The following is an 11,112-nucleotide window of genomic DNA, read 5'->3' on the forward strand; positions in this document are numbered from 1 at the left end:
GCCTAAATACTTGCAACAAAATCCATAAAAAGTAAAGAAATGTGGTACCCTAGCATATCAATGATTTCCATGTTTTTGTACTTACTCTATGATTTCCATGTTTTTCAGGTAAATAAGAAACTGATCAAGGTTGGGAGCAGATTCTGGAGCAGGTGCCATAGACATGCCTCACCCACCGTACTTAACCCTTTTGTTTTTAAATATTTTGTCTTCTTCCTTATTTTGTGTTTTAACTATTATCTTGTATTTTAACTACTTATATATGAACTCTAATTTAATATGATATAAATATACTGCATAATATGTTTTAATTTTTTTTTGTTTTATTTTGTGAAAAATTTGCCTGTCTTTTTACACCATCGAGTCAACCCATAGTTGCAGCAGTGACAGTGCTAGTCTTCCCCCTTAAGCGCATGTACCTGCACGTGGGAGGCCCTCCATTTGCGCATGAGGGGATGTGAGGTGCGCGAGGTTGGCTTTTTTCACTTGGTTGACCTTCTATCCAATTGTTTTTTATCTTGGTGTGTTAACCTTAAATTTACTTGAATTTAAACCTACTAGAGAAATCTCAGAAAATTTAAAGTTCCTAATACGTGGAAAAGCTAGCTTGGGAGGACACACATGATCCATATAAATAACCATTCGAACCTTGCAGAAGTGATACTTGTGGGAATGGCTCTAACACGCTAGCATGTGATTGTCTTAAGTGGTTAGGTATATATGTTTAGGATTCCAAGAGAGTACTTTTGGATGAGAATGTAATATACATTATAGAAAATTACCAAAATTCTTTTAGGATGATATTCTAAGTTGCATACTAATTTTGATGCTTTTAGCTGTGCTAGAAAGGGAATATGCAGGATCAAGACTTCGATTAAAGACAATTTAGACAAGTAAGTTATGCATGATGTAGAAAAGTACCTAAATACCCTTTGGACAAGATTTTGAGGTGAATGTTATTGTAAATATTTCCCACTAGGTTAGAAAAGAGGATGGACTATTTAGATCTACACTCTAGGTGTCGATTATGCATCGATTATGGAGACACATACCAAGGGGCACGAGACAACTCTCTCTAAGAAACTCGACAAAATAGTCCTGTAACTTCGGAGAAAGGGTGCCTCCTCACAAAGGGGGTTGCAGTGACCAGGCCCGGGTGACTGTTTACCAAAAACACAAGTCTCCGCAAAGTCGTAACCCAGTGACGGAAGGACAAGAAAGTTGGTGACCTGATGACAGGGGAGACACGCTCGCGCGGTCCCTTTTCAATAATGAAGAGACATTAATAAAATTATAATGATTCTACTTTTAATACAAAACTATATCGTTACTCCATGCACGTCATTAAAGTTTTTAGACTAACTCAAGCAAATAATAAGCATACCTCAAAATCTTTTAAAAATAATAGTTAAAAAGAATAGTTAAAAACATGTCTATCTAAGTGAGTATATCAAGTTTATCTATTCATGGTGTTCGTGTTTAGACATAGTTTGAACTCAGCTTCGGTTGATGAATTTTCAACCATTATTTTTCACATTTCAGTTAAATTTCAATAATTCCAATATTTTGTTTTGAACAGTTCATTATAAGACTTTGAGGTATGATTATTTTCTACTTGAATTAGTTTAAACACCTTCATGTCATGCATATAGTAACCGTCCAATCATACATTTTGAAAATTTACCTACCAAATAGTAAAAAACCACTATTAAAAAAAAAACTATTATTTAATTTTCTTTCATAAAAATGAAACACTTCATATATAAAACACACCCTAAACAGAGAGAATAAATTTATATATGTGCATAAGGAAGTGTCTGTACAACATGATATTGGTGAATGAGACATAATAAATAACAAAAGCAAATAACAGAGTCTCAGCTCAAACCACTTCACCAACCTCGATCAAGTATACCAAACACTTATGCTGGCAATGGTTCTTCCATAACTGCATTCAACAAATTTAATGTGTTATGAAACCAGTAGATTTAAAAGGGTAACTTTTTCTTTTCTTTTCTTTTTGTTTGAGAGAGAGAAAGAGAAAAAGAGACCTCTTCTCTTTGTGGAGGCATCAGATGAAACAATTACAGCATCTTCTTCAATGGCATCATCAGCTGCAACAGGTTTTTTGGTTGGTACGTTGGGAAGATCCAACTTTTCAGCATTTTCTTCGGATGTTGGGACCTCAGGCAGATCTTCAACCGTGAGCTGAGAAAAACGTTGATTGGGGATCGCCTTGAGATAGTATAGTAAAAGACGAATGGCAGCAGCCGTAGCTATTAATGTTATGAGTTTATAACTTATTCTGGTTTCTCTGTTCAATTAAATGACTGAATGGACCGACCCTATGATGCAGGATGAAAAATAATGATGAATAAGACAACAAAACATATGGTACCTGAGCTTCCAAGCTTTCAAATTCTGCTAAGATTTGCTCCTCATCTTCTTCTGATAATTTCTCTCCTAAGATGGCATTAATTTCCTTCAAAAATATAAATAAAATTTAGGCACAAGAAAAAGGAAACATAATGATATTGGAGCACAGATATTAAATAAAAGAAGTAGATGAATAGAATGATCCCAAAAATCTAATTCAGTTACCGTGCACAACGACGAAGTCCTAACTTTTAAGATTTACTGAAAGTATGAAACTAAATTTGGACATGTGAAAGTACGGGACCCTAATAGAGACAATTCACACCAACAAAGAGCTAAATGAATAGTAGAATCAATAAAAGAGTTGGAGCCTTGTTCTAACAACCAAAAGCAGCAATGATCAAATTCCAAAAAGCTGTAGCAAAGGTGAAAACACCCTCTTTATCAATGTTCCAAACCCATGTGTTCTCTTGGTCAGTGAGGACAATTAGGGTTGTATATGGGTGAGGACAATTAGGGTTGTATATGGGTTGGGTTGAGTCCGTTCGGTTTGAGAAATTTTTTTGGACCAACCCAAAAGTTTAGGTTGGTTGGATTGATAACCCAACCCAACCCGAACTTGTTTCACAACCCAACCCTACCCAAAGTATTTTGGGGTTGGATTGGATTGGATTGTCAAGTTGTTCAATATTTAAAAAAAAAAAAAAAAAAAAAATTAATTTGTTATTTCTGCAATAAGAAAAGGGGTATGTAGAGAGAGAGGGAGGTCGGGTTGATCCAATTCTTTGTCCACTCAACCCGAACTGAATCAAGTCCTAGTAACACAACCCAACCCGAAAATACTATCTAACCCAACCCAACTCTTATAATTCGGGTTGGGTCAGTTCGAGTTCTTGGGTTCTCAAGTTTAATGTACACTCCAAAGGAAGAGTGATGATAGCAAGTTGGATATGTTTCAAGGACATGTTAATCGATTATAAGTAAGGTGAGTTGAGAAGGAGCATTGAGAATAAGAAATATTTTGGAGAATAGTTTGGAAAGAGTTCTTTTTTTTCCTTCTTTTTCTTCTTCTTTTAGGAGAAACAGAATCTTATTTTATTAATGAATCAAATTACCAAGGATCAAGAAAAAATTACCTTTAGTGGTTAAAAAATGATTTCCAAGTACAGACGAGAGTAGTAAGAGTATAATGATTACGTTGTAGTGAACATTTACACCAATCAAAAGCACTAAAAAGAATAGTTGGACTGTAACCCAATGAAAACCCATTCATTTTCGCCATAAGATCCACAAAAAAGCTCTATTCATGGCACAACAAATAAGTTTCTTAGTTCATTTGAAAGGATGCCCCACAAGGATTGAGGTAAGGAAATCAGGGATATCACTTGGCATGACCAAAGACCACCCAAATACTTCCAGAACCATAATATTTAGAAAAAGAACAGACAATAAGTAGGTGAAAATGTGATTCTGAGTTCGAGGAATAGTTATAAGGTAAAGTGCTTGGATTTGGAGAGAGTATCAAGCTTTCAGAGTGCTTGGATTGTATCTGTTTGACAAATTACTTGAGTACCATAGGGGCATATTCTGTGTTGGGTTTCTGAAATGGCAAGGCTGGATAGTTTATCAAGGAGTTTGCATCAAGAAATTGGTCAAACCAAGGAGCATGCTGACTTAAGAATTCAATATAAAGGCAACCCATTACCCAAGGCCGGCAGTTTCTAAGTAACACCTACCTAGAGATTGCATGTTCAAATTTTCAAGTGAACGTAATAAGAAAAATCCTTCATGTCTCCAAAGTCTGGGCCTCAAAGCAGGTGCAAGACTTTATCTCAACATTTAAAATATATGCATAATAAAATAGAAAAGATACACAAAATTATGCAATTGTTGTCACCCAAAGCTAAGGAAGAAGATGATCCCCATATTGTGATAAAGTTAGGTGATGAGAACATTGAAATTGTCAAATGAGAGATTGTTAGTGAGAAGGAATCACTACAAGGGAAGTAAGATTCGGATTACCTTGTTGATCGAATATCTCAAGACAAGAACACTAGTTTGAGATTCGAATCGTTTCACAAGCAAGATTGATCATGTAAATTTTGAATGATTCTAAACATGCAACCTAAACTACATAACATTGCAAAGAAACTTAGCCCTTAGCTAAAGGAAAGGTAAGAACACTTAGTCCTAATGATAAGGAATCACTCCAAGGGAAAGTAAAATTTGGATTACCTTGTTGATCAAATAGGCAAGAACACTTGATTGAGATTTGAATCACTCCACATGCAAGATCGATCATGTTAAACTTGAACGATTCTAAACATACAACCTAAACGATATAGAATTACAAAGAAGCTTAGTCATTGGCTAAAAAAAAGCACAAACGCTCTTTTTACTACATTCTCTAAGTCTCTTTTACAAATATAACATACGGCTTTAGCCTTAANTACAACCTAAACTATATAGAATTACAAAGAAGCTTAGTCATTGGCTAAAAAAAAACACAAACGCTCTTTTTACTGCATTCTCTAAGTCTCTTTTACAAATATAACATACGCCTTTATATAGCCTTAAAATCAAAGTTATTGTGAGAGTAAAATCAATCAAGGTCAAGGATAAGATCTGCCCATTCAATAGTCTCCTAGTCCTTTAAGTTACGGCCAAGCTTTAAATCTCAAAAAGAATTTCCGGTCCTTGCAACGAGAAAGACTATATAATAGAGGGTAACGAGAGGCCAATATCAAAGTAGTGATCCATGCGTCCATCCAAAAGAGGGTGGTGGCGCCATTACCAACTTGGAGACAGATTTTGTTGGGATTGTATCTGTTTGTTTATCTTCCGCAAGCAATTAACAATTATTGTGTTAAGTTACTTTCTTACTAATGCACCATTGGCTATACTAATAGTAATATTTTAATTAGGTGTATCCACTATTCTAACCATCCAAGCCCACGGCTAGCAGATATTGTCCTCTTTAGGCTTTTCTTTCCAGGTTTCCCCTCAAGGTTTTAAAATGCATCTGCTAGGGAGAGGTTTCCACGCCCTTATAAAGAATGNCTGGCACACCGCCTCGTGTCTACCCCCCTTCGGGGAACAGCGAGAAGGCTGGCACATAGTCCGGTACCTAGCTCTAATACCATTTGTAACGACCCAGATTCACCGCTAGCAGATATTGTCCTCTTTGGACTTTCCCTTTCGGGCTTCCCCTCAAGGCTTTAAAGCGCGTCTGCTAGGGGAAGGTTTCCACACCCTTCTAAATGGTGGTTTGTTCTCCTCCCCAACCAATGTGGGACTTCACAGTTTTGTTCCCCTCTCCAACCGATGTGGCAATCGACCCCCCTTCGGAGCCCAGTGTCCTCGCTGGCACTCGTTCCTCTCTCCAATCGATGTGGGATCTCACATCTATTCTTCTTTTGTCTCGTGTGGGCTCTTTCTCCCATATAAGAGGGTTATCAATCTTACTATTTGATAATTAGATTATTGGAATACAAGAATATTTAATTCCATCAAAATTAAGATATAACTTGTAACCATAATCTAACTTGTAAACCAGGTAATAGAATAAAAAATTCAAATATGATCCTAATAAAACAATCAATTTAAAAAAACTTACGAACTTACATCTTGATATGCCTTAGCTTCAGCGGTATCATCCATCAGCTTTTGGACATCATCTATATTAATTTCACTTTGTATAGCTTTGATAGCATTATTACCAGCCTTCAAACTTTCAAAAACAGCTTTCTGTTTGCTGGCCAATTCAATATCTGACAACTGAGCCAACAACAATATTAAAGCACGAACATAAATTTCTAGAGTACAAAAAGTTTTGTGAAGAAGACGATTTAATTCTTAAGGGGTGGAACTAAGAAACCAAACCTTACTATTGCAACCGCCAAAATCTTGATTTTAAGATCTAATGCAACCATTACTTTTAAGAGAAACAAAAAAGTATAAATTTCAAGTTAAAAGGGAGAAGACAATGAGATTTGAATAGACAAGGGAAAAATTAACAGAACTCACTTGTTGCTCAACATTAATCAGCCAGGCATCAACTTGCTTTAATAATTCTTCTTGTGCCTTTTTCTTCTTCAAAGCTAACAAGGCCCTATCCTTTTTCTTTTGTCGAACTAACTCTCTTGCAGCGTTCTTTTCTGCTTCAATGACAGCATCAAGCTAGGGGAAAAAAGGTCACGAAAAGTAAAAAATAATTGTTCAAGTTTCAAAGTAAAATAAATAATGACTATTTATTGGTTCTGAGTCTTATGCCCAGGGTAAAAGCAACTTTACTTTATGAGTTTATGATAATTTTGGTCAGGCATAATTCAATACCATGATTCATAGATGACTTAAAAAATTATTTAAAATATTGTTTAATTAATACAAATAATTCATCAATTTGAATCCCCCACCCCCATGTTGAACTCAAAAAGAAAATACTCATAATTCATCAATATGTCATATTGAATAAATTAAATTTAGATCATTAAAGAGGAGTTTATGGCACCATTCTGAGATATGGAAAATCATAAATATTTTGAGAGATGGACTTTCAGGAGAATTCTTTACATAGATATCTTCAAGGTTTCAAGCTTTTTTTAAAAAAAATAATGCATTAATTTTATGAGATATCATTAAAGTTCCATGGTTTTCTAGAAAGAATTCCATAATAAATGCAATAATACTAATGAGACTTACATTTGTTTANTTACATAGATATCTTCAAGGTTTCAAGCTTTTTTTAAAAAAATATGCATTAATTTTATGAGATATCATTAAAGTTCCATGGTTTTCTAGAAAGAATTTCATAATAAATGCAATAATACTAATGAGACTTACATTTGTTTAATATTTTTTTCAAAACACAAGATGCATACCAAAACACGTACCAAGGAGGCAAGCCTCTCTCACATCAAGAGGTGACAAAACAGCATCATCAAAGTGAAATGAGGTGCACACGAATAAATAAACAAATNACAAGATGCATACCAAAACACGTACCAAGGAGGCAAGCCTCTCTCACATCAAGAGGTGACAAAACAGCATCATCAAAGTGAAATGAGGTGCACATGAATAAATAAACAAATAAAATTCTCATGTAAAATATCATTTTGATCCATGTACTTTTAAAAGATTNCATCATCAAAGTGAAATGAGGTGCACATGAATAAATAAACAAATAAAATTCTCATGTAAAATATCATTTTGATCCATGTACTTTAAAAGATTTGTTCTATTTTTGTCTCTATACTTCCAAATATCCATATTTAATCTCTGTACTTTCAGTAAATACTAAAATTAGTGTTACTGTTAATTTATGGTTTTTCTAAAGAAAAATAGTCTCTATGACCATTCCCTCTATAAATTATGGACAAATATTAGGTGTGTTAAGATTTACTAAAAGTGTAGAGACTAAAATAGAATACGTTACAAAGTACATGGACCAAAATTGTATTATAACCTAAAAATATATATATATCAATAATTTGTAAAGGAAACTAGTTCTACAATGTCTAAACATGGAACATGAATATTTTATACATGAAAGGAAGTAAAAATACACAATAATTTTCCATTCTAGTAAAAACTNATATTTTATACATGAAAGGAAGTAAAAATACACAATAATTTTCCATTCTAGTCAAAATTAACAATCAATTAGCAATTTCACTGCATGCCCGTCAGTAGTGCCAGATCAATCAAAACATTAATTAGTTCAAACAGTTCAGAAATTGGAGTATTAGCTACAAACAAAAGAAAACAAGGTGTTTTTGTGTTGTGATATAAGGTAATGAGGATGCTGAACTGAGAGCAAAAGAGAAACGTTCAAAGAGAGGAAAAGAAGTAAAAAGCTATTTAGAGGAAACAATTGATGAAATGAATCAAACTTTTGAAAAACTGCCCTATCTTCAGTTGCTACTTGCTGGTTCTTTAGTTTCAAACTTCAATGAAAGGAAACATTTTTAAGGAATTGAAGGATAAGAGAAACAGAAAATGACACTTCAAACAAAATTTATGAGATAATTGCTTTAACTACACCTACCCAAATCAGCTTGGCTTTGCTTTTGAGCTCGACATAACAAAGAAGTTGAATAGTACTATTTCTTGGAGAATTTATAGGGCAATGGAAGAAAACATGATCTTCGTCTACACTAGTCTTCATACAAAGAACATATATCAAAGGTCATCTTCAATTACCTTCTAGTGGCAACTGCAGAAAAAGCACAAGTAGTTTTTTAACTGTACAACTCGATTGAAAAAGTCGAATCCTCCAATTTTAAATCTTCTAAACTAATGTTATTATTGCTGATTTTGCCTAATTATTCTTCAGGTCTGAGATAAATTCAACAGTCTTTATAGCATTATATATCCTTACAAAACACAGTGTATCCAAAACTACAAGTAAGAAACATCAATCTTGTCACTATCAAAGAGTCTCTCATATGCCTTCTCAAAGTCATGTTTGATCTCCTTTGTTCTTTCTTCTCATCTTCTAATTCTATTATTTATCTGTTGATATAGGAAACAAATATTTTATTAAATTACTTGATAGGAAAAGTAAATATCTTATTGATGATATTGAATATTGCAAAAGGGAATACCAATACCAGAAATCCTATCAGATAGAGTTACATAAAAAGCTCTCCAATTANTTTTTTTTTTTTTTTTTTTTTTTTTTTATGTATATACAGGCCAGAGTTAAAGGCCTCACAAGGCAAACTCTTTCACATATAAAATGAGAATATACAAGATCAATACAAGGGGAAAAAAAAAAAGAGAACAAGAAAGGAGCCAAAAAAAAAAAAAAAAAAGAAAAAAGTTCCAGTTCAAAAGGAGGGAGAAAGGACAATCCCAAGAATTTTTGGTAACAGAGACCCAAGCGTAGGTCTGACATCTGAACTACTCCAGCACATACATGCATTAACCAACAATGAATGAGTAAACTTTTTGTCACAATCAAAGAAAATATAACATTTATCATGTTCTTTTAGCTCAAAACTTCTCGAACTAGACAACACACCATCAGTAATAAATCTTAGAGCTTCATGGAATTCCAAGAATTAGATAGCAACTGCAAAATACCTTTGTAATATAAGCTAATTACATCATATAAAGGTTAGAACATTCTCAATAATTTTCCCAGAGGCGTTTTCAAACTGCAGAACTTGAACATACAAGCAAACAGGGAAGTCCTTCATGGGTTTGTAAGTAAGGAATACATCTCCATTGGTATGAGGCCTTTTGGGGTAGCCCAAAGCAAAGCAATGAGAGCTTATGCTTAAAGTGGACAATGTCATACCATGTGGAGAGAACAAACTATGGGGCTGAGAGTAAACACGAAAAGGGTCTTATAAACCAATTTATTCTACCTAATAATGCTAAAGTTATGCTCTAACAGCCACACAAACAACACACATTTTACCACGGCTTGCAATTCCAGAAACATATTCAGTTCTTTCCAATCCAGTTTCATTCATACGCAATTTAAAGAATCCAACTGCAGGAGTAAATTAAGAGTAGGGGATGAATTGAAAACCTGCTGTTGATATTGACCTAGTTTGCGTCTCTGCGTCTTGAGAGAAAGAATCGCTTTATCAACATCGGTGACTTTAGGCTTCTTGACGAACAAATTCCCCATCTACTTCTCCCAATTGGAACACCGATCACTTTGTTTCTTCAACTTGGGGAATACGAGTGATTGCCTTAGCAGAGGGATTGAACAGCACAGATCCGTCAATCCCTCATTCCTCGTCTTTGATTCCTTTGAAGAATGAAGAGCCACCGGATTGGCTTCGGACTCGGCGTTAGGGAGCCAGGGCTGGGTTCTCGTTTTCATTTCCTTTTCCTTTGTTTAATTTTTTTTTTTTTTTTTTTTTTTTTCCTTCCCTTAATGAATTGTGAAAATAAAAATTATTTCGTCCAATCAGACCATTTAAAAATTATTTTTATTGTATTTTACATATCATTAAATCAATAAAAATTCAATGAGGAGCTCACGTAATTACTTTAGGGAGAACGCCAGCTAGTCAACCAAGTAAATGCTCTTACTATCAATTTAGTTATAACTTGAATGTTGTATGATGACAGGTATCTCGTGGCTTTGCATGTGTCATATGCTTACTATATATAAAAGGTTACGAAATGATATGCTTACGGTATGATAGGTGAATTAGATGATATATGTTATGAGATGATATGATATGCCTGATGATATGCTCGTGACATGAAATATGAATGTTATGATATATGTTATTGTTGGGTTTTATGTCCTAAAACTCATAGTTTGTAAACAAAGATATATTCTATTTTCAATAAAGTTATTATTGATGTTTATTCAGTAAAAATTGGTTGTTGAATAAAGTGAACTTTACGATCCTTAATCTAAATCCAATAAACTAAGAACACTCTGGCTATAGTATGATTACTTGAACTATATGTAGAGACATAAGAGTGGATCAAGTTCAAGTATATAGTCAAAATGATCTATAGTATAAGGATAAGGCTGAGTACCTTATTCTGGGGACACTATGGATGCGGCCCACTTTTGTATATGATATAAACAATGTGATCACTAAATTGTACATGTGGAGACATGTGAGTGGGGGCGTCCTATGCAATGAGTATTGCATAAGATCGGACCATGAAGAAAACCACTCTCACTTTATAAAGTCGTTTACTGTTGAGACTGATTTTCTTTTCATTCGATAACCTAGGTAACTCGGTTTTAATCCT

General features: G+C 34.1%; 1 protein-coding gene across 2 annotated transcripts; it reads right to left on the bottom strand.

The window, feature by feature from the left end:
- Nucleotides 1-1,741: 1,741 nt before the first annotated feature.
- LOC111784143 (vacuolar protein sorting-associated protein 20 homolog 2-like) lies at nt 1,742-10,212 on the bottom strand. 2 transcript variants are annotated; one of them, XM_023664953.1, is made up of 7 exons: nt 9,917-10,004; nt 8,423-8,590; nt 6,403-6,555; nt 6,001-6,153; nt 2,399-2,482; nt 2,052-2,208; nt 1,742-1,948 (listed from the first exon to the last, which is right to left on the bottom strand). In XM_023664953.1, exons 2-7 carry the CDS (start codon nt 8,540-8,542, stop codon nt 1,923-1,925), a joined length of 693 nt encoding a protein of 230 aa, XP_023520721.1. In that variant the 5' UTR covers nt 8,543-8,590; nt 9,917-10,004; the 3' UTR covers nt 1,742-1,922. The 2 variants fall into 2 exon arrangements, with proteins under 2 accessions (XP_023520721.1, XP_023520722.1); XM_023664954.1 differs by lacking the exon at nt 8,423-8,590 and having other exon boundaries at nt 9,917-10,212.
- Nucleotides 10,213-11,112: the final 900 nt, after the last annotated feature.

Source organism: Cucurbita pepo, unplaced genomic scaffold, assembly GCF_002806865.2.
Source record: "Cucurbita pepo subsp. pepo cultivar mu-cu-16 unplaced genomic scaffold, ASM280686v2 Cp4.1_scaffold000156, whole genome shotgun sequence".
Taxonomy (NCBI): Eukaryota; Viridiplantae; Streptophyta; class Magnoliopsida; order Cucurbitales; family Cucurbitaceae; genus Cucurbita; species Cucurbita pepo.

Coding starts and splice junctions, on each gene's coding strand:
- LOC111784143 (XM_023664953.1), bottom strand. CDS start 8,542: ATGAAGACTAGTGTAGACGAAGATCATGTTTTCTTCCATTGCCCTATA. Junction 2,209..2,398: donor TTGAAAGCTTGGAAGCTCAG/GTACCATATGTT, acceptor CGTTTTTCTCAG/CTCACGGTTGAAGATCTGCC. Junction 1,949..2,051: donor TGCCTCCACAAAGAGAAGAG/GTCTCTTTTTCT, acceptor TGTTGAATGCAG/TTATGGAAGAACCATTGCCA.